The sequence below is a fragment of the Prionailurus viverrinus genome, chromosome A1 (genome assembly GCF_022837055.1).
Source record: "Prionailurus viverrinus isolate Anna chromosome A1, UM_Priviv_1.0, whole genome shotgun sequence".
Taxonomy (NCBI): Eukaryota; Metazoa; Chordata; class Mammalia; order Carnivora; family Felidae; genus Prionailurus; species Prionailurus viverrinus.
The window spans coordinates 229,292,626-229,317,920 of NC_062561.1; the positions used below are offsets into that span (position 1 = coordinate 229,292,626).

The 25,295-nt window shown below is 44.5% G+C and overlaps 1 protein-coding gene across 3 annotated transcripts in view; it reads right to left on the minus strand.

Annotated features, from left to right (window-relative positions):
* Nucleotides 1-25,295, minus strand: part of TRIO (trio Rho guanine nucleotide exchange factor) — a 353,804-nt gene that overhangs the window by 164,384 nt on the left and 164,125 nt on the right. For 2 of the 3 annotated variants that reach the window (XM_047857219.1, XM_047857348.1), the window contains exons 9-10: nt 21,251-21,481; nt 6,382-6,504 (exon numbers count right to left, since the gene is read on the minus strand). In XM_047857219.1, the coding sequence (XP_047713175.1) occupies nt 6,382-6,504; nt 21,251-21,481 (354 nt within the window). Of the gene's footprint in view, nt 1-1,215; nt 1,444-6,381; nt 6,505-21,250; nt 21,482-25,295 lie in introns of those variants that run through there. The other variant, XM_047857283.1, reaches the window with a different exon arrangement.

Genomic DNA, 25,295 nt, shown 5'->3' on the forward strand with positions numbered 1-25,295 from the left:
TCAAACTCATAATGCTAAGAGCAGAACTGAAAAAGTCTATATGCCATATATTTAGGTACAGCAAAAAAGCGACTACTGACTGCTATCTACACGTGCTAGCGTTTTACCAGAGAAACAATTCTGTGGGGAGCAGAAAAGGGGAAGGTTCTAGGCAAGGAACTGACACATATGAGCACCTGCTGAGTGCCAGGCATATTGTTTATGCAGTCTTATCCCAGCTACCTGGTGAAGGTAGCAATTAGGTATTGTTTTACAGGTAGGAAAACTGAGGCTTGGGTAGATTGAGGAACTTGCCCATGGTCATGAAAGCAATGGAGGCATTAATAAAGCTAAGAAGTGTTTTTAAAAGGGAAATTGGAGATCTTGTAAGCACATGCCAACCTGAAAGAAACCCCTGATAGTAGACACCAGCCCTAAATTCTCCACTACTAATTTATTTTAAAAGAGAAAACACTATATCTTATGTTTCAAAACGATCACACAGCAAGATGGCAGCCTCGTGTACAGGAGCAAGCATCCACTAACTGTAGCCAATCAGAAATTCAGGGCATATGCTAAAAACATGGAAGCATTCTGTGTACTCACATGCTAAGGACCAGGTATCCGCAAAAGAGGACCATGAGTTCAGAAGCGACCAGGGAATCGGGAGAATGCACCTGATAATCTGCAGAAAATCTTGCCCAAATGTAATGTCTCCTGCTTTCCTAAATGCTACACTTCCTGATCCTGGAAGACGAGATGATTCCAGGGCACATATAAAGTTGCTGACAGAATCGGCTTCATGGAGAACACGATCACGACAGGCTACACCTTCGGAAGGTGATCTGAATCTCGGGAGGTAAGCACACGGGAGGGAAGGCAGTGTAAGCTCGCAGGACAGACACCCGTGGGAAGACGCCGTGCCAGAGATTTACTAATCACATCCAAGACATCTGTGCTCCCCAAACCGGCTTCTTCCTTGAACCAGAGTTTTCTGGGCTTGACTGGCTGTTGTAATCACAGCTTCTGAAATCTAAAAAGGCATGCTAACTTGAATACCCACTTAGAAGGTAAAAGAGAAAACGCCTGCCAAAGAGCATCTCCCTTTGCACAGTCATCTTCAGAGAGCTTCGTGTGGAAAGCGTGGATTTCTTCTTTAAAGCTCCTGCGTGAAGACGAGCTGCGACGTGCTGCACACGCCACCCTGGAAATGCGTCGGCAAGAAGAAATACCTACTCACGATTGCTGTACAACACGGAGGAGGAGTGGATCTTCACATCAGTAGAGAGGAGGTTCCAGCCTCTGCCAGAGTGCTGGCAAAACTGATCCACTTGCCTCCTGCTGTGACCCTGGTGCCTGAAACAAAGCCCCAGCCGGGGGCTCCCGCGGTGGAGCCTGGTGCCTGCAGACGCTGTGCCAGGCTGTGCAACCCGTTTCCACCAAGCTAATCCGACCCTCCTCTCGGGTTCCTCCTTCCCGGAACGCCAGAATTGTTCTCCATAATAAATCTATGTTTAGTATGTTTTAAATGAATTCAACCGTACGACTTTCACCACTTCCTTTTCGGGTCTGGTTACGTTACTTCATTGTATGCCTCAAGTCAGCGTTTTGAAGAAGTTAACTGTACGAAAAGTGTATTACATAAATTGCTAATTCTAGAGCTCTAAAGACCATTTAGAATTCATCCCACAAAGGACCCTTCAAAACACGACCCTAAGAACAACGTAGTCAACCTTGAACAAGTACAGAGCAAGTGCAAAGAGGAAGTCTCTTCTCCCTAAACCTCCCCGAATGGTTTTACTTTTGTGAAAATGTTCCAGAAAGTGAAACATGGCCCCTTGTTAAGCACTAACAATACCTCTGCTCCCATATTTAAGGTGCCTCCAAAGGCCATCCTGCCCCCAAAATACATAAATATAAAAATATAAATATAAATAAAAATATAAATATAAACTTAGGTCTCTGCCATAATCGCTTCTGTTGTAATTTGTTTGGACAGAAATCCGTCAAAGAGGGGAGGGCAGAGAAGAAAAGGTGGTAGAGCTCCCTCCAGGGGCCTCACTCCCAGTGCTGCAGCAAGACTGAGGAGGTAGTTCCTTGGGAAGAGCCAGAAAGCCTCAATGAATGAAGCTACACACACAACGTGTAGTTCTGCCTCGATACCAAGGCCACCGTCTGTGTGTGTCCAGACCAAATCCACTGCACACGGTCTTAACAAAGCCAGGCTCCTTATGGAGCTGTCTCGCAGCCAAGAGGTCTTCTGGCTTCAAATACTAGTAAAAAGCAATCTTTATTAACCACGGTGCAGGGGCCAGAAAAAGAAGTCCACCCTATATCTCCAGATCTTATGCACCCCCCCCCCATTTTATTTGTGGCCAGTTCTTAATCACACGGGGCCATCCCTCTACCTACATGGCCTGATGGTGTACTCAGAGGCAGAGCAAACTACTTTTAGAGCTACTCTGAAATGGTTCGCGGGGTTTCCTCTGAAATTTATCATGTCTCTACGCACATGGCTGCCACGCCCCGGACCCTCGACCTCCACTACCATCTCCCTAGAGCCTGTCACAGAACGAGAAGTTGCCACACATTTGTGGACACGACAGACCAGAGATCTCCCTCTAAAGCGAGTGGAGGGGAATTACATAAGTGGTTGGGTCCCAGTTCCCGGTCAACCACGACAGCCTGCTGAATGCCCGCAGCACGGCCATGCGTGCAGTTTTATCAGGGACAGGTAGGGCTGGGCTGCAGGAGGCCGCAGGAGACAAGCAGGCACAGCAAAGTGGCACAACACACTTCTAAAGCCACCTGGTAGCTAAAAAATACAGAAGAATCAAGTGATGTTCTTCAAGAGAGGGGAGGGCCTATAAATATTTAGGGCCAGAAAGAACTAAAAGAGGGAGAAGTTGGAGATGCCAGGAAAAGAGGTCGTAATTGAAGGGCCCATGTAATGGCAGTGGGTGGAGACAGTAGAGAGCGGACACACGGGGACGTGGCCATGTTCAGGGTGGAGCTCAGAGCCTGCACCCAGCGGCAGGTGGGCAAGAGAGAGAGGCCCACAGACGGAAGAGGTCAGCAGTCTGCACATGGCTCCCCAAGCCCCAGCCCAGCCTCCAACCTTGCTGGCCACATGGTGGTGCTGCTCAATAGTCCTACCTACCTGATGTCCCCCATGACTGCTTCTAGTATCTTCTCCTTCTGTCACCAAGCTGAATTTTACAAACTGCAGGTGTCTGCTTAGACATCAACAACTGCCAGGGAAAGGCCTCTGACAGGTGGCCATGCCTATTCAGAAGCACCTGCTCTGGCCTGCTGCTACCCACCCTCTGTCCCCCACACCCTGTGGCTGTCAGAGTGCCTGACGCATGGCCAGTAGCCCTCCAGAGGGAGGGAGAGTGGGTGCAGATGTTTGCAAAGTGAACAGAAGTATATTTAAGGTTTCTTTTGAAGCACAGCTCAGATCTAGGGTTGTTAAGCACTTTCAGTGTAAGGGGGAGTGAGTAGGGTGCCCCTTAGAGTCCCAGGGACAATGAGCAGTGATAAGGAAGGACTGGGACTCAGCTGGGTAGAGGCAGGAGCCTCTCTCTGAGGAGTAAAAAGCAGACCACAGCTAAGGTGCTACTTTAGCCCTTGGCCTACCCTAGAAACCTTTGGGCAGAAACGTTCTCTACAAAGGAAGTCTGCTCACTCTTGCTGCCCCCTGAGAACCTGTGTTCACAGCTCTGATGGTGACCTTAGACCCAAGGAAATGAGTTTACCATGAAAAGTAGAGTAACGTCAGCCACACAAGAGACTTGTGTAATTTAGAATGGAAGGTGGCACAGGAACTGGAGGGAGAAGGGTTGATGGGGTGCCGGTCGCACGGGAACATTTGGTGGACCATTGTCCCCGTCAGAGCAAGCTCGGGACAGCCCAGCCTGCCATCATGGGTGACCATACTATTTGGGGGTTGGGGGGGGGTTCCCCATCTCCAGAGCCTGGCTGTTGGCAGTTCTGCCTCCAACTTTCTTTGGGGCCCCAAGTCTCCGCTCATATGACACAACCTTCCTACCCATCCCCAAACCACGTCGGCCACGGCAGTAGCTTATCTCACAGAAAACACGAAGGGGAGATAAAAGCACATTTTCCACATTTCTTCTGCTGTAAGACGAAGGCAAAATATTTTCCAACAGGCATGAGGTAGGGACGCCACAAACAAAACAGACAAGAAAAACGCTCCAAAGGTGCCTCTTGGTTTGGCAAGGTTGCTGGACACACAATCTCCTCTGGCTCATTTCTTGAGATGAGGAAAGCAGAAATGTTGGGATTGGCACTTTTGTTTCCTATGTGAGGATGTGTAAAGAAGGCAACTTGTTAAAGGCATTTCCACTGAACAAGACTTAAGTGCAGACTGTTTTGTTATCCCGTAACTCAGTCCCAGATTCAGTTTCCCAAATGAGTATGGACCCGAACCCTCTGTCGTGCAAAACCTGTGAACACACGGCCACAGTTTACTCCTACTGTGACTTACAGAAGAGACCATGCTGCTGGACGTATACTGACACTCTTCCTTTTATAAGGGAAGAACCTCTTCCTTTCTAATAATGTTTTCAGGCTTTCCAGCCTATTTGCATAATATTAATATCCCTAAATCAGTTTTATTTTGGTTAATATTTGCCTGGCGGACCTTTCTCTAACAGGTTATATACTTCCAAATTTCCTGGGTATTTATGCATTAGGTGTGCCCTCTGAAAAAAACATACAGCAAGATTTTTAAGAGATAATCTTTTGTCTCTTAACAAAAGTAAAATGGTAAAATCTATTTTGCATTTACTGTAATTACCAATACTTATGAACAAATTACTACATCTTATTTTGCGATTTCGATCGTGATTTTTGTTTTCCTTGTTTCTTTTGTTTCCACCAGACCCATACGCGTGAATTTTTCTTTTTTTTTCAGCCAGTTTTCTGTATTTCCTTCCCTCCTACGCTTACTAGGAAGTGATGCTTTCCATCCCTATGCTGTCAGTGGCTACTGCACACTTGAGTTTACAAGTGTCAGGTAAGCAGAAGGTCCTGCCACCCTCGGAACCTTCCATCTCCCATGTTAGAGTGTTCTGACACATCAGTCCTGTTCTGCTTTTAACAATCCCCAAACCCACTATCTGCTGTCTACATGGTCAATCCTTTGATTTACAAATACATTTACCAATTTCTATGCTCATTCTTGATCCTAGTCCTTTCTTTTCATACTTCTCTTTTTATTCATTTAACTAACTCATTCAGTACCTATCTGCTGATCACCTAAGTATGCCAGGCACTGCCCTGGGTTGCAGTCATAGAGAAGTGAACAAAACAAAGTCCCTGTTCTCGCGGTGTCCGTGTTACAGTGGGTACTTGTGTTACTAATACTAAACTGCATGCTTTAGTTCTTCTGGTTAAGTATTGGAGTAGCAAACTCTCTCACTCTCGGTCTACACTTTATCCTCATCATTGAATGACAGTTCCGCTGGATCTGGAATTCCAGACTATTCTACCAACTTCCAGAACCTGTGGTTGCTGGTGAGAAGTCGGCTGTCTTTCTAATAGCCCTTCTCACTGGGGTTCTTTGGTCATTTCTCTCTTCTTGATTTTACACTTTGTCTTCGATGTTCCTCAGTTTTGCCACAACGTGCTTCGGTTTGGACGTGTCTTACTAGACGACTTCTTTTTAAAGTAACTTTCCCCACACCTCCTTATAACTTCCATTTAATATGGAACAGACATACACACATGTCACGTTATTGCAATTTCTCCCTCCTTCACTCTGCTTGCAAAAAAAAAAAAAAAAAAAAAAAAATCCAAAAAAACACATTTACCAAGTAACAAGTCGTAGGAGTGCCCTGGCCTAGGTGCTTTATATGATGCTACCACATACATACCTGACTTCCTCTCTAGAAGCCTTTACTGTACCTACTTTCCAGATAAGGAAGTTAATCTTAGAAATGTAAAGAGATTTTTCCAAGTGACACAGCTAGTGAACATTATAACCAATGCTCCAACTCCACAAATCCCCTGGCTCTAAACACACTCCACACCCTACCGCCTGTTTCTAAACACACACATTGAAGACAAGTGGATAAGCAGCAAGAAATGCTGGCCCATCGTTACAGAACTGTTACTGCCTGATTATACACTGAAATTTCACAAGCTGTCAATAGACACTGGTACAATGAATACGTCAAAAACATCCGTGACGTCACTTACGACACATCCTTCTGCATAGGCAAGGACAACCTCACGCTCAGATCTGAGCATCACCTCTTCTGAATCACCTTTCAACATATCTAGCCAAGGCTAACTTATCTTGGATATGGTTAAAACTAATTCAAAACCGAGCTCATAGGTATTTAGGGGAGGAACTAATAAAAGCCATTGTTTTACCTGGGCTACTTCTTCAAAATCTTCATGGCGTTTCTGCAAAGCTCTGGCCCGATGAAGTGATTTCCCCACACCCGTATGTTTGCTGAGAAACGCTTCGCCATGATTCTCAATCCAGTCCAGCACCTACAATAAAAGACAGGTACATGTGCCATAAAAACAATGTTCTGCCCTGTTTAATAGTTAGGACTATCCACTGAAGATACACTCTGTTGTCAAAACTATAATAAGATGCAAAGGAGAGGGAAAAAACTAGAAGCAGTTGGACACTAACACATCTGATCAGTTTTCCCACCATGATTTTCAACAGCTCTTACTGTAAAACCATTAAGTCTGTCTCTGTATAAACATTACGTGCCATAATGATTAAATCTCACCTCATTTTATGCATGACAGAGCCTCCAAAACTGAGTAGGTTTTGGATAAGATAGTGGTTATCAAGCCAGACAACCAGTTTAGCTTAACATTTTTACAAGGCTCAAAGCTTCACAACTCAGGCAATTCAAGTTTAACTACAGAGTTAATGTTTTTCTGTCTCTTCTTTAGAACCCTGAAAACACAGAAGTAAAACCTAAGAAAACAAAACACTTAAATGCCTCTGTCCCCGTCTTTGAGGATAATTTATTCTGTAAACTACTAAGCTGTTGGGAAAGCTAAACACTCCATGAATTTAATTACTTAAAAGTTCTTGCAAGTTGACAAGTTGACTATATAAAGAAAGGGAGTACAAGGTAGGCAGTGTGACATGATGTTTTCAAGTTCAGAGTCGGCCTAGAGCATAGTTCATTGGTTCCTATACTTGAAAAACCACAAAGAAACCTGACAATATCTAAAAAACAAAATCTAAAAAAATACTTACACTACCATCAAATGTACACTTTGCCTCATTTTTTTAGTTTATTTATTTATTTGGGGGGACGGGGCGGAAGGGAGAGGGAAAGAATCTCAAGCAGGCTCCACATTTGTCAGACCAGAGCTCAACACGGGGCTCAAGCTCACAAACCGTGAGATCATGACCTGAACCAAAATCAAGAGTTGGAGGCTTAACTGACTGAGCCACCCAGGCGCCCGCCCCTGCTTTGCCTCTTTCTGATGGAGAAAAGATAATTAGCAAAAAATAGGTCAGTGACATCTTTCACTAAAAACTAAAAGTTTAGATACAAGATATTTAAATATTTGAATACATTTGTTAACATACTGCTGAAGGCCACTCCCCATACTTCACATTGAGTAACTATGGTAACCAAGAATATGGATCAAAACTATCTGTGACTGAAGAACCAACTGGGAAATGTACCGCCAGAACAGTGGTCTGGAGGAAAACCTAGAGGCAGACTAGTCATGGCACTAATGGCAAAATGAAAGGGGCCTTAACTTGGGCTTCATAGCTATGAAAAGGGTCCCTTGCCCTTTGCTACCTGCACTAGAGATCAGCTGTGCAGACAGAGCTCTTAAAAAAAAAAAAAAAAAAAAAAGAAAAAAAAAGAGGCAGCTGGTAAGGGCCAGTTGTGCAGGGACAACTGGACCTATTATCCATTGCTCCAAACCTGTGACCGTCAGAAGCCAAGGGTCTGACTGAGGGCCCTTTCTGCATAGAGTTTAGCAAAGTTAGTAGCATGTGAACATAAAATAGCTTGCAAACCTGAATAACTCGCCGGTGGCCCTCTTACGTACCCTATAAGATGAGCAGACGTGTATGTACGTGGAGGAGGTGGGGCGAGGCACAGAGGCCAAGCCTTCCAGCAAGTGCTAAAGCTACACATTTACCTTATTACTACAGCTCATTTCTGAGCTCTTTCGTCAACACCACCAATCTGCTAGCCACCTGGGGTCACACTATCAGAGCAATTCTTAGTGGATCTACATGTACTCTGTTACCTCACTCCCAGTCCTCCTGAAAGCTCTCGATTCTACCCTTCATTTCTAGCCCCGGCTGCACACCTGGGGTCTAGCTGTGTGTTGTTGGGCAAGTTCTCTATCGTTTCTGGACAAGAAGCTTCCCCAGTGCTCAGTGCTGATAATAATGGGGAGTTGTGAGTATTCAGCGAGATCTCCGTTAAGCACACAAGTACCAACGTGGTGAACACACAGCACGCGTGACATCCGCACCCTTAAACCACATGGGGCTCAGACTCACGACCAGGAGATCAAGAGTCAAACGCTCTACCGACTGAGTCAGCCAAGTGCCCCTATCCATTGTTTTTTAATTAGTGCGCTTAGCACATTATTTTCCTTTCTTGAGACAAAAGAGAGAAAACACATGTTAGTACTACCATTAGTAAGTAGTGCCACATTCACGCCTGACTTCAAGGATGACATAAGCCGCTGAGTTGTTTACATGAGTCTCTTAATATATATTATCAAACACAGATCCACTCCCAAGAAATGTCCACTGACAACTTCAAGACATTTTAGCCTCAAAGGATGGAATATGCCTCCGGGCAGGAAGCCAAAACCATGCAGAAGACAAGGATCAAATATTTTAAGCTTGAAAAGAACTCAAAGAAATGTAAGTAATACCTATGCTATAGCCAATCTGCCTATCAGATCTGTATGAAGGGCTAAGAGAGTTTTCTTTTTAGCTACAGTATATTCCTTATATTCTTCACCTTTACTGTTAAAAGAAAATCTGAGGGGTGTCTGGGTGGCTCTGTTGGTTAAGCATCCGACTTCGGCTCAGGTCATGATCTCACGGTTGGTGAGTTCGAGCCCTGCATCGGGCTCTGTGCTGACAGCTTGGAGCCTGGAACCTGCTTCAGATTCTGTGATTCCCTCGCTCTCTGCCCCTCCCCCACACTCTGTCTCTCTCAAATGTTAAAAAAATTAAAGAAAAAAAAGAAAATTTGAGCCACTAGTAAGCAGCAACCTGATTACTGGTAACTCAATACAGATTTGAAATAAAGGCACAATTTCAAAAAGTAAAAGGTAAACATTATTTGGTAGAAAGGGCTGAGGAAGCAAAACACAGAATTTTAAAAATATAAAAATTTGTTTTTTAAGCCTAAGAAAAGTCAGGAAGCATAACCAACCAACTCAGGGTTACAATTTTTCTTTTATTAGTGGTTCTTTTAGACAGAATTGTAAATACCAGGTGGAGATATATTTCCAACAAACATGAAAGTAATTCAAAGAAGGTGTACAAATGCCAAGCACTTAAAAAAAGAAAAAGTGGCAGACACTTGTGAAATCCAGCTGGTGTTCAAAACCAAATTCCCCCACAAGGCTTTGGCTTCTTTTAGAAGTTGGAGAACATTTCCCAGGTTGCCAAGGAATCCTGAATCAATACACATGTCCAAAGAGCATTTCAAAGACATGCTTGTGGAATCTCTTCCATTTAAAACACAAAAATATTTGCAAATCAGGGGTTTCATCAACTTAGTCCAGCCAGCCGCCTCCCTGACCTGAGCTATGGCCGGCAGCTGTCATTTGTCTTGTGACCCCGACCCTAGAAATCCCTCAAACCCCGGCCCAGGCTTTGCTGCTCTGTGGCTAGACTGCAGGAAAAGGACCCAAGTGACGCCTTCCCACAGTCTACCTGGTCCCTGGGCAGGATAACAAAGCTGGGAGGCCAACGCACCTTGCTCTCGGCTCGGAGGATGTGGTGCAAGCTCATTCCTCTGTACATCGGTGCCCTCTAATGGACACAGTGACAGCCCCAATGTCAAGGTCACTCCGAAGTGAGCCACCAACACAACACAGATAAGGTCTCAGCATCCAAGTCAAAATGTCAGATGTGGAGGAAACCTGACAGATTGTGTAGCTTAACTCCCTGTTTGTAATTACAGAATAGATCATGATGACAGCAAGTATGATTCTGTTCACTTCTTAATCATCATATCGCGGTTGAAAACCTGCTGCTGCAGCACGCATTGACCTATGTGCACCCTAAGCCATCAATCCACACGGTGAGCTGGGGTAGGGGAGGCACATCATATCCCCATTTCACAGATGAAGACACAGGACCAAGGACCCTCAACTACCAGGTGGAGCCAATCTGGGGACTCAGACCCAGGAAGTCTGGACTGAGGGTCCAATCCCTTAACCCCTGGTCTATATGCCTCTTGAGTTGGCTCAGGTGTAAGACAGGTGGCACAATGAGGTCTGGAAAGAAAGAACTGTTTTTGTTGGCGAATGGCAGTGGGGAGGCTCCTGGACAAATGACCTCTGATGAAATGATAGTGTTATAATGGACAACAAACAGTGCCAACCCTCAGTCAAAGGTCATGGGAACTGGCCACTGGCACCTATCCCCCAACTCACATGGCAGAGTTCTGGCCATTTTGTACAACATGTGATTTTCTGTGATGAGCCCCCGCTACCTAATATTCGCAGTTTCACGGTTTACTATTTTTTTTATTATTACTATTAGAAACAGAGAGAGTGAGCGTGCAAGTGCGAGGGGAGGAGGGGCACAGAGAGAGGGAGAGAGAATCCCAAGTGGGTTCCATGCTTAGTGCGGAGCCCGATGCGGGACTTGATCCCACGACCCTGAGATCATGACCTGAGTCAAAATCAAGATTCAGACGCTCAACTGACAGAGCCATCCAGATGTCCCATGGATTGCTATTTCTAATAATGACTGCTTTTTTTTTCTTAAACAATTTGTGAATAAATACTACACCCTCACCAGAAGAAACTGATTCTCATAAACCTATGTCTCAACAACAGGCAACATGAAGACCAATATGAAGACATTTTTCCTTTAAAATGCATAAGTGTTTATTTCAAATACTGACTGGAGTAGCCTTCTAACATGACCACACATCATGTCACAGCCAGCAGTATCATTTATTGAGAGATTATTCCATGCTAAGCTTGGGTAATACATGCAGGTCCATAATCCCTTATACACACACACACACACACACACACACACACACACACACAAAGTTTAAAGAGCTCTGAAATTCTAAATTTTTTTTCCAAACGTTGGTCCCAAAAATTCATTTGGCATTAAGACCTCAGTCCCTGCAGTGAGTCCTTGTACATTTGGCTGCAGAAATCTCCATGCTTTTACTTCAGATTACAGGGGGGCAGCCCAGACCCCATCAGAGTGTCCTGTATCACCCAGTGTATGCACTCTGTCCTCTTCCTCAAGTTTCAAAAATTCTTAACCCCAAACACATCTATCCCCAAGGGCTACAAATGTAGAGACTGGATTTTTATTATTGGCCCTCTTCAACAAGAAATGGGGGCTCAGAGAAGCGAAGTGACTTGCCCAAGAAAGAAGACCTAGAAAACAGATTCAGACACAGCCTCTAACTGAGGCTCTGACCCGTCATTACGTTATGTTACATCACGGTTTGTAGACACTGCATGAACACTGAAAAGTATTTCTAAAATCAGAGTTCCAACTCTAGGCTGGCTGTGAAAACTAGAGAAGACCTCAGACGTAAAACAACCAGGAACACATGAAGCCAGTCTAGTTTTACTGGGAACCTGGGATCCAAAGAGTAGTCCCAGGTATCTGGGAAAGTATCCAGATACCTGTCAATTCCAGCTACCATTGGGAAGAGACATAATCGGTGAAGAAATGTTTTCTGTCATAATAATGAGAACTCCTTCTAAGTCACACTTATTCAGTTTACAAAACACAAATACACGAAGCAAGTGAAAAACCAAGGTAGTTCTAAAATACTCTCAATGTGTCCATATATATATATATATCGATATATATATATGTCCATATATATATATATCGATATATATATATATATATATCGATATAGATATACAGATATAGATGGTCAGATTTTTCAAGTGGCAAAATATTAATTTCCTCCCTGCCCATCCTACATTCCCTATAAAACCAAAATTATCCCAGTTCCATTTAGTTATTTCCTTCTTCAACCACTCTTGGTTTTCATTTAAACCACGGAGGATGCCAATCTAGAAACAGACATACTGTGTTTCTAGCGTTGGGTGGTTTTTTATTTTTCTAGTGTTATTTTAAAATAAGTGCTCCTAAAACAATCACTTAGATCAGACCTTTCTTGATGGTCAAATCCACGGTATTTTAATGATTATAACAAAGACTGGCCGATTAAGCAACGTCATTGCAAATCTGCTAAACGTAGGCAGGAGACAGAAAAGGAGGCGTTCCCTTAGAGGATGTTTTTAAGAAAGCCTGGTGTTTAGCATCACTGTGAGGACATCCAATATAATATTATTAATGAAACTTACCCACAAAGTGAAATCACAAATGAAGGAACACTCTGAGTTTACATTACTGAATTTCCCATCCTCATCCTCTTAGTCTGCCAGGTACTGTTTTTCCTGAAGCTCAGAGCACCTTGTACCTGGAACCAGTATCTTAGTCGTGTTCTTCCCTTTCCAGCAGAGGCCAGGCCAGCTGACCACCTGCTCGGGCAGGAACAGGATTAGAACAGACAAGCCGGGCAGCCATGAGGAGCTGGGCTCAAGACTGCTAGAAGCAGTAGGTGCAGACGGGCTCTCTCCCCTGCCCTCTCCCTCCCCATTTATCCACTCCCAAGGGGACTAACCGAACTCCTCACAGTGGTGGGCAACCGCAGCTTCTGGAAAGCCCTTCCCCAGCCTGAAAAGCCCCCCTTAGATAGTCCTCCTTAAGTAACATGTCAATGTAATTTTACTCTTTGATTGGCTCAGAAGTGAACCATCCTCCTCAGGTCAAGAGCAGTGAAGCAGTTAAAAAACCACTGGGCTCCCTGAAGCTTTGGTCAAGTCACTGGACTTTTTTAAGGCTCAGTTTTATTACCTGGAAAATAAGGAGCTTGGCCTGACAGGATCACAAGGGCTTCTGGCTCTAAATTCTGTGGTGTGCGTGGCACAACTCCCACAGTGACACGAGAGAACCAAGTCAACATGCATCTCTGGGCTTTTGAGGACTGAGGGAAGAGGGGGAACTTTTTAGGTCCAGTATTCACAGCTACCTGACAATAATCATGGTTCTCCCATTTCTTTATTTCTCTCCCCTGGAGCCAAGAACTGTTTCTTCATTCACTGCATTTCAAAATTAGAATTAAGTTTGCTCTAAAAAGCTATACAATTGTTCTTAATATGGGAAGATCTTCTTCAAAAAGTATGATTTCTAGAGGCATCTGGGTGGGGTGGCTCGGTCAATTAAGGGTCTGACTCTAGGCTTTGGCTCAGGTCATGATCTCATAGTTTGAGAGTTCAAGCCCCACACTGAGTTCTATGCGGACAGCATGGAGCCTGCTTGGGATTCATTCATTCATTCATTCTCTCTCTCTCTCAAAATAAACTTTAAAAATATATATATGGTTTCTATAAGATTCCAAAATATACTATAAGCCTAATGCTCACTTGGAAAAATAAGCCATTTAAATAAACAAAAAACCTCAGCAAGCTACACAAATATACAGCAAATATTACAGCAAATACAGAACCAAAATGCCCTGTGTTGCAAGAGCTACTTTTGCTTAACCAATCTAAGAGCGTATGGTATGTCAGGAACATGTGCTCCATGTACACTTCCTTGGCTACCAGGGAACATGGGTGAAATCAATGGAGAAGGGCCCATAAAGGGTGTGGGGGGGATGAAAGAGCTAAGTGTGAGACCTGAAACCATAAAAATCCTAGAAGACAACATAGGCAGTAATGTCTGTAACACTGGCCACGGCAACATTCTTCTAGCTATATCTCCTGAGGCAAGGGGAATAAAAGCAAAAATAAACTATTGGGACTACACCAAAATAAAAAGCTTGTGCTCAGTGAAGGAAACAATCAGCAGCACTAAAAGGCAACCTATGGAATGAGAAGATATTTGCAAATGACATACCCAATAAAGGGTCAGTATCCAAAATATATAGAGAACTTAGACAATTCAACACCCAAAAACCAAATAATCCAACTAGAAATGGGCAAAAGATATGAACAGACATACAGATGGCTGACAGACACATGAAAAGATACTCAACGTCACGCATCATCAGGGAAATGCAAATCAAAACTACAATGAGATATGACCTCACACAGGTCAGGACGACTAAAATAAAAAACACAAAAAACAGTAAGTGTTGGCAAAGATGTGGAGAAAAAAGAACTCTCTTGCACTACTGGTGGGAATGCAAACTGGTGCAGCTACTGTGGAAAAGAGTATGGAGGTTCCTCAAAAAGTTAAAAATGGGACTACCCTACGATCCAGTAATTGCAGTACTGGGTTATTTAACAATACAAAAACACTAATTCAAAGGGATATATACACCCCTATGTTTATTGCAGCATTATTTATAATAGCCAAGCTATGGAAGCAGCCAAGTGTCCATTGATAAACAAAGAAGAGGTGCCATATACAATGGAATACTATCCAACCATAAGAAAGAATGAAATCTTGCCATTTGCCACAAGATGGATACAGCTACAGAGTAAAATGGTAAGCAAAGAAAGTCAGAGAAAGACAAGTACCATATGATTTCACTCATAGGTGGAATTAAAGAAACAAAACAAATGAGCAGAGGGAAAAGGTGGGGGGGGGGAGGGTGGGAGGGAGAGAGAAACCAAGAAACAGACTCTTAACTATAGAGAACAAACTGATGGTTACCTGACCGCAGGGGTTGGGGGGATGGGCGAAACAGGTGAAGGGGATTAAGGAGTGCACTTAGCACGATGAGCACTAGGTAATGTATAGAATTGTTGAATGACTATATTGTATACCTGAAACTAACATGACACTGTTAACTATACTGGAATTAAAATTAAAAAAAAAATTTTTTTAAAAAGGAGTGGACAGAATTTTAAACTTTTATGTCATCTACCAACCCATCTATCTTCTAAAAATATATAAATCACCAATTCTCATGGTTAGTACCCTACTTTTAATTACATAAGTACATGAAATCTCTTAAAGGAAACAAGCTGAGGAAGGAAAGGAAGGAGGAAGGAAGGTGGTAGGTAGGTTATTATTCATATAAATAGTCTCGCTTTGGATATTCCCATCAAAGTCCAACCAAACCATCAGTCTGTCAACACTGGCTAATCCTTTTATCTTGCCCATTCTTTGGAAATGAATATAAAATAGTCCAAAGTTATCCCCCCCCCACCCAAATCTTCCTATGTCCAGATCTTAATCTCTGACACTAAAGTAATTATGTATAGCTTAATAACTTATGCCTAGTTATTGAACTATAAAATGCACAAACATACACACATTTGCATGCATGCAACAGACCCTGTCCAGCTAATCCCTGGGCACTTTCCCCTCTGGGACCCTGGCAATGTGGCTGGCAGTGGATAAAAGGAAGTCTCAAGGCGCCTAGGGTTTCCTGGTTCTGCCTGCTCCTGAGTGCATGAGTCCTCAAGGGCTTGATGACCTCTGCTCCCTCCTCACTTCGGATTTGCCCCAGGCCCCTGGGCTCCTGGAGTCTTGTATTATATCTGCTTTGGGGAAAGAGATCCACCCATTCCCCACCTTTTAACTCCCACCATTGAGCTTTCAAGCTCCTTCCAAGCTTGCTTACTAAGATTCCTCTCAAGGTCAAGTCTCTCCAGTGTTCACCATGACAAAAGGTAATGAAAGCTGGCTTTAAACCCACCAGGAAGATCAGCATCAGGCTCTATCTGTCCCCAGCTGGCTCCCGATCCCTAACCAAACACTTACCCTCCAGTACTCCCTAATTCCAATGGAGAAACTCTCAGAAAAGATGGCAATCCTCTAACCGTGCTTATCAGGAGCCACAATCAAAACTGGGAGCGTGGGAACATAAACAGAGGAGAATATTAAATAGCTGGGGCTATACAATGATTCTGGTGAGTGGGACAAGAAAAACCGAGCCTCCTGACTTAAATTAATGAGCAAAGGACAATGAGGTTCAGAAACCTTCACTTAAAAGCTAGGTCCACCGTAGGTGATGCCAACCAAGAACTCCTAAGTCAAGCTTCACAATAAGATGGCTTCTCCTGACAGAAGGATAGTAGCCAAAGACCCAAGGCAAACCAGTAAAATAGCTTCTCTGCAGACCTGAAACCTCTTTGTCTTTATGGCATGTCCTGATTTCCCCACCTTACTGCATTCAAGATCCCCATTTTGCATTCAAGTGGCCAAAATTTTTACTAGAGACCTCACCACATTAAGCAGAATTCCCATGTACTTCCTCAGCCACTCCCAAGTTCTCACTATCAAGCAAAGCTCCTGCTCCTTCAAGCAGATCTCCTGGTTAGATCACTTGGTTCCAATATAAGGCCAATCCTCACCCGTTCCAGAATAAATGAACAAACTTTTAACCCCAAAGAATCTTTAATTAGCAAAACTGGGTAATTCCTTAAGTTTCTTCATCTGCCCACTCATTCACTCGTTCAACAAATACCAAACTGTATCCCAGACACTTAGGAAACACCAGTGAATAAAATGCAGATCGCTGGCCCATGGACTTTACACTTCTGCTCGCTGGGAGTTCTCCGTGACTTGCTTGGATGTCCACAATAGGACCTACCCTGTCCCTCAACTGGAGTCTCGCTCCCTCCAACTTGCTCACCACACTGCAACCAGGCCGATCTTTCTAACACATGCAGGATCATGTCATCCACCCCCCACTGCCCACAGCATCAAGTTCAAGAGCACAGCACGTGGGCCCTTCCTGCTGTGAACTCAGTGAAGCGGGGAGAGCATTAGCTCAACAGGTGGCTGTGAGCAGTAAGAGGGGAAAGACACACAGGTGTCCCTCGCGTAAGCCTCACGGCCACTGACAAGTCACTTCAGGCCCTGGCATCAATTTACAGCAGTCAGCCACAGTCCACTGTATCCCTTCACTGGCGTCCCACAGCTTACAGAAACAAGTCCCAAGCTGTCATCATGAGGTCACCTTTCCAGCACCTGCCCCTTCTCACACCTCCACCCACACCCGGCTGCTGTCTGCACAGGCCATGCCCTTCTACATCTCTGATCTCACTGCAGTTCCCGCTGCCCAACCCTCGGCCTACGGACTTTCTAACCCATCCTTCAAGGATCAGCTCAAACCCCACCTCTCCCGTGAAGACTGTCATGCTACCCAGGCAACGGTTACTCGCATCTCTACTACAGGACTCTTCATCTTCCCTCTATGCCAGACCCTTGACGTTTGAGACAGACATGGACAAAGCTCCCTGGAACCCCCACATCTGCACGAATCATTAAAGCATAGACATTCACCCTTAAAATGCAAGTGCAAGGCAGGCAGATAACATGCATGAGGGTGGCTAGCTGCATTTACTCCCCACTCCAGCTAACACCTTCGTAGGCAGGACTCACATTTACGCCTTAGCAAAATTACACCTGATGATAACCAGACACATGACACTAAATCTGAGCATGCTATGATATGATCTATCAGGCTACCAAAAGGTCGGCTCTCACTGGACTACGATTCCTCAAGAAAAGGAGCTTCAACCCACCCAACAGTTACCTCTGTATCTCTGAGTGTCACATGTTAGATTAAGAGATTTTGAAAAGAAGAATGAAATGTGGATGACAAGAATCCAGAAGAGACTAGATTTGCTTCATCGTTTTCTCAGAATATTCACTAATGGCCCCCCATCAACCTGCAGGGAGTTCTTCCAAGAAATAACTCAGAGGGGGTAATGCTCACACACAGAAAGGGCTACTGACCACGTGGACGGGGGCAGGCAGTTTTTCAGGAGATGTCTCCACCTCAGGGGCCTCTTTGGGGAGGACAGCCTGCTTCAGGAAAGTTCTGGGCCCATTCACCTCATCCAACTTGTTGGAGTCGCTAAATGGCACCAATCCAAAAGGCAGGCGGGGTGACAGTGAGCAGGACAAGGGGGCTGAGAGCACACCACATCCTTCCACAAGCAACATCCCATTTGAACAAACACAGCAAAAACGACCTTGTTTAGAGCAAACTAAAGCGCACCCGACCCTTAAGAACACTGGTCAGCAGTAACACAACCATCCATCAACCAACCATCCTGAGGGTCACTCTAATGGGAAACGTGAGGCGACAGAATACATGTGTTACTTGATCATCGTGAAATGTGTCCGAGTACTGATTTCATTTTTCATTTAGTTTTTAGAGAGAGAGATTGAGAGAGCGTGAGTGGGGGACAGGGGCAGCGGGAAAGGGAAAGAGAGAGAGAGAGAGAGAGAGAGAGAGAGAGAGAGAAAGAGAACCTTAAGCAGGCTCCCCACTCAGTGATGTGGGGCCTGACGTGAGGCTGGATACCCTGGGATCGTGACCTGAGCCAAAATCAAGAGCCAGATGCTCGACCGACTGAGCCACCCAGGTGCCCCTTCTTTTATTTTTAGGTTAATAATGACAAAGGTTTCTCCCTGTCAGCAGCTAGCATGTGCATCTGACCTCACCCCAGTCCTCTCCTCCATTCTGACTGGACAAGTGGTGGGGGCCAGGCTACGGAAGCTTCACCTCCCCGCACCTCGGCGCCTGGGTACCTGAAACACCTTCCATACAGGAATTACCCAATTCCCTTGGCTTATTACAAAAACAGCTAGCCACTAACCCAAAATTATTCATGTTTTAAAGACCAAACTCCCCATGCCCACTGTCCCCCTGCCCTTCCTTGAGAACACGCTGTTGACAGTCTGGTTTCTGTTTCAAATATTTTTCAAACTCTTTCAGAGGGTTGTTTTAGAGGATTGTTTCCATAAAAAGATAGCATCATTCCACACCTATTGTGCAGTTAGCTGCTCTTTTTATCTCTCAGCAGTATTTACAGATGCTTTTTCATCACTCAAAACAACCAGGCAAAAACCACTTGTGGTCTCTAACTGGCTTATGCTTTTACAGATTTTGCTTTTCATCTTTACACATTTACCTTCCGCTGACAACGCCTTCTAAAGGACTACTATTTTTTTCCCATTTATTCTCAGCTTACCTCTCCTACTGTTTGCTCAATATAGCAACAATGTCCACGTGTTGTAACTGCTGGAATTTCAGAAACACATTTCTGGTTCTGACATCATACAACTCCTTCCAGGTAAAAGCGCTTGCTTTGCTTAATCTTATCAACTCTACTTCGTGCTCCACAAGTCAAGCCTACACAGCAATTTCCTGTTTGCATAACAAGTCCAGACCATTCCAGATCATTTTATCAAAAGAACGTTTCCCTTAAAGAACAATTATCTATTTTCTATGGAATGCTAATAGGACCACATATGCCTTATGTGTATTGCAAAACACTTTCCCCTGCTGACATCCAACCCAATCTACTGACGCTGGAGAAAAAAAAATCTAGCTTAAAGAACTGGTCTCATAATTATCATAATTACCTTTCTACATAGAAGATTTAATGTTTGCTGTTTTCAGATTCAAGGGCATCAGGTACCTGGTGCTGAATCAGATGGCTACACTCCTCAGCCTCTTCCCAAAGGGGCCTCCCAAATCCCCCACCATAAACCGTCCAGGGGCCTATTCTCAGGTGCCTGGTGCCCCACGGAGCCACCAGAGCTGGGGATGACGCGGGAGGGAGAGCCCCTGGGGCTGCTTCAGGGAAGGTATGTTGGTCCATGGATGGGTAACGAATACGTGATCCAAGGGACAGAGAGGTGAGTGGGGAAAATCCTTTAATGATTACATTTAAACTATTAACATTTCACGGTAGGTGAATGTTTTTAAACAATTAGGAGAAGCTAATATTTATGCTTTGACCACAGCACCTCAGTTCGCACAAATAAGTCCCTGACATTGACTCCTCCCTATTCACTCCTTGCTCTAAATTCTTTCCCTGGCAATTATCCTCTTTGATTAAAATAACACTGGCAAGAAGCATGAATAACATCAAAGTGATCGTTTCTGAGACTTGGTATATGCAATCTTCAGGGAACTCAAAACCCACAAGTGGAATCAAAGCGTTGTATGTGAAAATTTTCAATTATAGAGCAATTCAAAGTATTCTGAACTCACCAGACTCACATGACATGAAGAACGATGGTCAATAAAACATGGAGAATCTACGTGTTCATGAGAACACAGCACGACTTTCCACCACCTCAGCCCACTGGCCTTCGGACGACGCTTGGGAAGAGTGAAATCTGAGCCTGTACGTGTCTGAGCAACGCTCCCGGGGGCCCAGGGAAGAGAGGGAGGTTTTGCGCCAGACCCATCGCTGTGGCATCACACCAACTCCGCTGAATGCCACAGGCTTCCTCGCGTGCCTCCGAAGTCCTCACCCCCCGTGTCCACACCTCATCCACACCCTGGCTTCCCTCGGTTTTAGGGCAGGGACACAGCGTTTATCTTGTTCATCTCTAAAGCCATATCATATTTTATATGCTACCACAGCTTTAACTCTCAAAACCCTGGAAGCAGCATGATCCTCTTTACTCCACAACAAGGGCACAACCAGTGTGGGGACTGGACTTACTGTTATTTTTGTAACAATAACAAAAAAGGTGAAAACTGCTTAGAAATTAACAGTCCTAAAACTCCACTTTCCCTCAACTAGACAACTATTTATTGAGCACATACTGTGTACCTTGGAGCGCACCATCTACCAAGCGGGAAGAGAGGCACCGTTAGCTTTCTGCCTAGGTCATCAGGAAGCGGACAAATCCTTAACCGTGCCGGCATCCGGGTGTAAGCGCCACCGGCATTATTCTCACAAATAAAAGGAACTGGAAATGACCTGTTTCGAGAACACCAGTGGGAGTCTCCAGCCGAGGCCCCGCCCCACCTCGCACGTTCTGCGCAAGTCAGACGGTGGCTGGCAGAAGCCCGAGCGAGCCTTCTCAAAACCACGGCCGCTCGTGGAGAGAAAAGCGGCGGTGTGCGTGTGTGTGCACGCGTGTGTGCACCCTTTTCCTTCCACCTCCCGTCTGTAGCGGCTCGGCACCCTGTCAGCACGGACACGCCCAGTAGGACGTGCACTCGCGGGGACTCCCCCACGTGTCCCCCCACGCGGAAGAGCACGACCTGAAACTGACCTGCTGCACGTCCTGCTGGAAGACACAGAGCTGCAGCCGCTGGTGCAGCCGGACCTTGCGGTGCTGCCAGATGTTTTCGAGCTGCCGCTGGTGGTGCAGCACCTCGTGGATGACGTCGAGGACGTGGTGCACCGCCTTGGAGTAGTTGGCGGAGGCCGTCAGGGAGTCGGAGCTGCCGGGAGTCAGCGGCCGCTGGAGCTTGTCGAGGAGCGACTTCCCGTCCTGGCTCACCTGCCCACGAAACACACGGGCGATTATCCGAGGTTCGCGGCTTTCCCCAGGCCGCGAGCCCAGCCCCGTCCCGCGTGCGGGTGCGGACACCCTCGCGTACACTCACACGCAAAGGTAGACCGTCGTGTTACTCACTGGCATGTTTTGTACAGAACAAAATAAAATTTAAAGTAAATCCATCAGTCCTGCAACGATGATGCTGCAGGACCAAACGTGGTAGAACACGGACTTAACATAAAAGAATGGTCATTTCCATACAACATTCTAGGAGATGCCATTCTTGATGAATAAACATACTATTTTGCCTTAAATGGTATAAGTCAGTTGATGTAAATTGCATTGCTGGGTTATCTCGAAATTAAAATTTTAAAGTAGTAATTTTCTCTTGAGAGGTTATGTTAGAATTAAACAATCACAGTCGAGCAAAGTTTTAACACAGAATCTTGAAACTTCAGTTAAAAAGATTTATCCATAATCTAGCCCTTGGCAAAAAATATGTACTTAAACTTTCTGACGTAGCTGGATAGCAATTTTACTTCACAGAATAAAACTTTTATTTTTTTTTTAAATTTTTTTTTTAACGTTTATTCATTTTTGAGACAGAGAGAGACAGAGCATGAACATGGGAGGGGCAGAGAGAGAGGGAGACACAGTATCTGAAATGGGCTCCAGGCTCTGAGCGGTCAGCACAGAGCCCGACGCGGGGCTCGAACTCACGGACCGCGAGATCATGACCTGAGCCGAAGTCGGACGCCCAACCGACTGAGCCACCCAAGCGCCCCCAGAATAAAACTTTTAAAATGCTGTTTTTATTTGATTCATGAGCTTAAAAGATATTTTAATTAAAATGCTATTATTAAAAGGGATTTCAATGTTATTTCTATATTATGGCAGCTAACTACCAAATTACAATTAAGTGAAAGCATTCAGACAAACCAAGGAAATAAGCAAAGATAAAAGTGGAATGTGGAAAGAAAAGCACTATGTATTTTTCAAATTTAAGTGGTTCTTAAGCCTTATGAATGACTATGTCAGATGTGGTAGAAAAAATATGAGATCAGAGAGTAAGAAGGACACGCGGCACACGAAGTAACAAGGCTGTGATTCAGGGGGTTTTTCACGTAAGTCCTCATCAGCATGGTCTCTCTGCTCAGATACTTCTGAATCTGAAAGCCTCAATGGTTTCTACTAGGAGAAGCAGCAGACCAGAGCTTTGTTAACAGATACAAGCAGGGTTCAAAGGAGGAGGTAGATGGGACAGACCCACACAGGAAGCTCCTGGCCACCCAGAACAGGTGGCCAGCATGAGGCCTATGAATTTCCTTTCGTCCGCTTACAAGTTGTGCTGGAATGGAAACGTGTTTGATTTCTAAGACCTGATTTTGAGACCTCGGTTGGAGGTGCTGACTATTCCTCATGAAGGCGGGTTGTCAGCCTTCACAGAGTGAAACTGATCTAATATATCAAGATAGCAAAACTTCAGCAGAAACCAGTCAACGAGACATAACCAAAGATGACAGGTAAAAAAGAACCAACTAAACCACTTAGTATCAGGCACATGTAAAAACAAAAACTGGTAATGTAAATCTTCTAAAAACAGGCCTTTGTCCCCAGCCCCAGGAGTCACTAAAACTTGCATGGACATTTTTGATACAATGACTTTGGGGAGGGAGGCACCATGATGGATTTCGAGGAAGGGACTCATTGTGAAGGATCCAAAGAGGCAGGATGTCACCTCTAAATGAAGACCTGTCCCACTCATTATCGGGGCTAGGCTCCATTTAACATATACTCATGAAGGTTCTTTCTTCTCCTCCTTCTTCTTTCTTCTTTCTTCTCCTCTTCCTCCTCCTCCTCGCCCTCCCCCTCCTCCTCCTTCTCCTTCTTCTTCTTTTTTGGACCACTCTAACATACACTGATTTTTCCAGGAATGCAATTATCATGTTAATCAAAACAAATCTCGTTAATAGGCAGTGCTTGGTTTTCTTTGGAACTTTATAAAAGCCACTTACCATTCCAAAGTTATAGCGCGATAATGCCAATATTGTAGTTACCAGTATAACATGTGTCCAGTCTGCATTTGCTATATTCACAACAGTTTTTTATCTATGGCCAGCATAGATAACAATCTGAATATCTAATTTCTTCTTCTATTGTGCATGTGCTTAGGCATTTATAGACTAAAAGACATTTTATTACAAATTACCTTTGTCTCTAATTGATATTGTAGCATATATGTGATTTATATAACACACACACATAAATCTTATTTGAAGATAGATTATTCACACATTTTATTCCAGCTGGCATCAGAAGATGTTTTGCTAATCTTTGGGGGTGCAGCTTCTCTTAGGACTGAAAATCAGTATCTCAAAAGTCACATTTCACATTCTACAGAGGCCAGCAAGAATTCCTTATACGTATTTCCTCTAAGTTTTACCCCTTATAATTAACATAAGTCAAGAAACATACAGAGCATATGATCTGGTATGACATGTTTTAGAAATATCTAGATCAGAGGCATGGCAGAAACTGATAGCTGCCTCCTCGAAGTCCAATGGCCCCTCCTTGACAGCCAATCCCCAATAGTCAGGAATGGCCAAACCCCAGCTATAACACTGCACTTCCCAGCCTTGCCTACAAATAGGAGTGGCTAATATACAGAAGTAAAAACCGTTGAGGGGGCTTCGAGGAAAGAAAGATATTTAGGAGGTGGAGTGTGCTCATTCTTCTTTGCCTCTTTTTCCTCCCTGCTGCCAAGAACTTGGTGGAGATGGCTGGAGCTGCAGCACCTATTACTAACCTTGAGGGAGGCTTAAGGACAGCAGCCCACCTGCTAAGAGAGGCAAAAGAAAAAGACAAAAGGATCCAGAGATCTCGTACCAACAGAGCTACTGCACCAGCCTTGGAATGCCAGCCCTGGGACTTCTACAGGGGCAGAAAGCAAACTTCTTATCTTAAGCTGTTGTTCTGGATCATACACTAGAAATACAAAATGACAAACGGATTCTCAGCCTTCACCAAGTGTCCACAGGCATTCATGTGACACCATTAATATTCCACTACTGTGAATAAATAAATCATCTGAGCAAGAACATTCCAAAGAATCAGTGTTTCCTCAGGTGTCTTTGCGATGTTTACCAGAGCTCCAGAGCAGGTATTACTGGGCTTCCTCAGGATGGAGGGGTGGTGGGAGACGGAGGAGTACATACCCAAAAGGGGAACACACAAATACCTTAACAGAAGACTACTTATTACGCAAAACTCCGCCTTCTGGGAATCCCTAAGCAGGGATTCAAGTGTCCGCGTCAGGGCCACTGCTGGCACAGCCAGTGGTGGAGACAGAAGCGGCAGAAAGCTTCTAGGCAAGAAAACACCTCTTATCCCCACCAAGACCAGAGAGCGCTCCAGTCCAACACAAGCTCTACGTAGCACTCCTCCGACACACCTTCCAGAGACAATTCTATTTCATTTCAGTGGAACGTTTATTCATTTTTCAATTTAAAAGACATTATTCAAGCACATGAAGGACTCCATCTCTATTTCAGTGACTTCTGGCAAAGTGTCTGTCTTCATGAGTACGGTAGTATTACGTAGGGAAAAATACGCCACAATTTTATGAAGCTGCTATTCTACTGCATAGAAATAAAGCCTTGTAAATGGTACAGAATAACCAGAAGAGAAGTAACAACACACTGAAGACTATATTGCTGCCCAAAAATTCCTACATGGTTTAAGGACTGAAACAAGCAACTACATTCATGGTATGTCGTACAGTTCCAGACTTCCTACCACAGAACCAGGTGAGTCAATG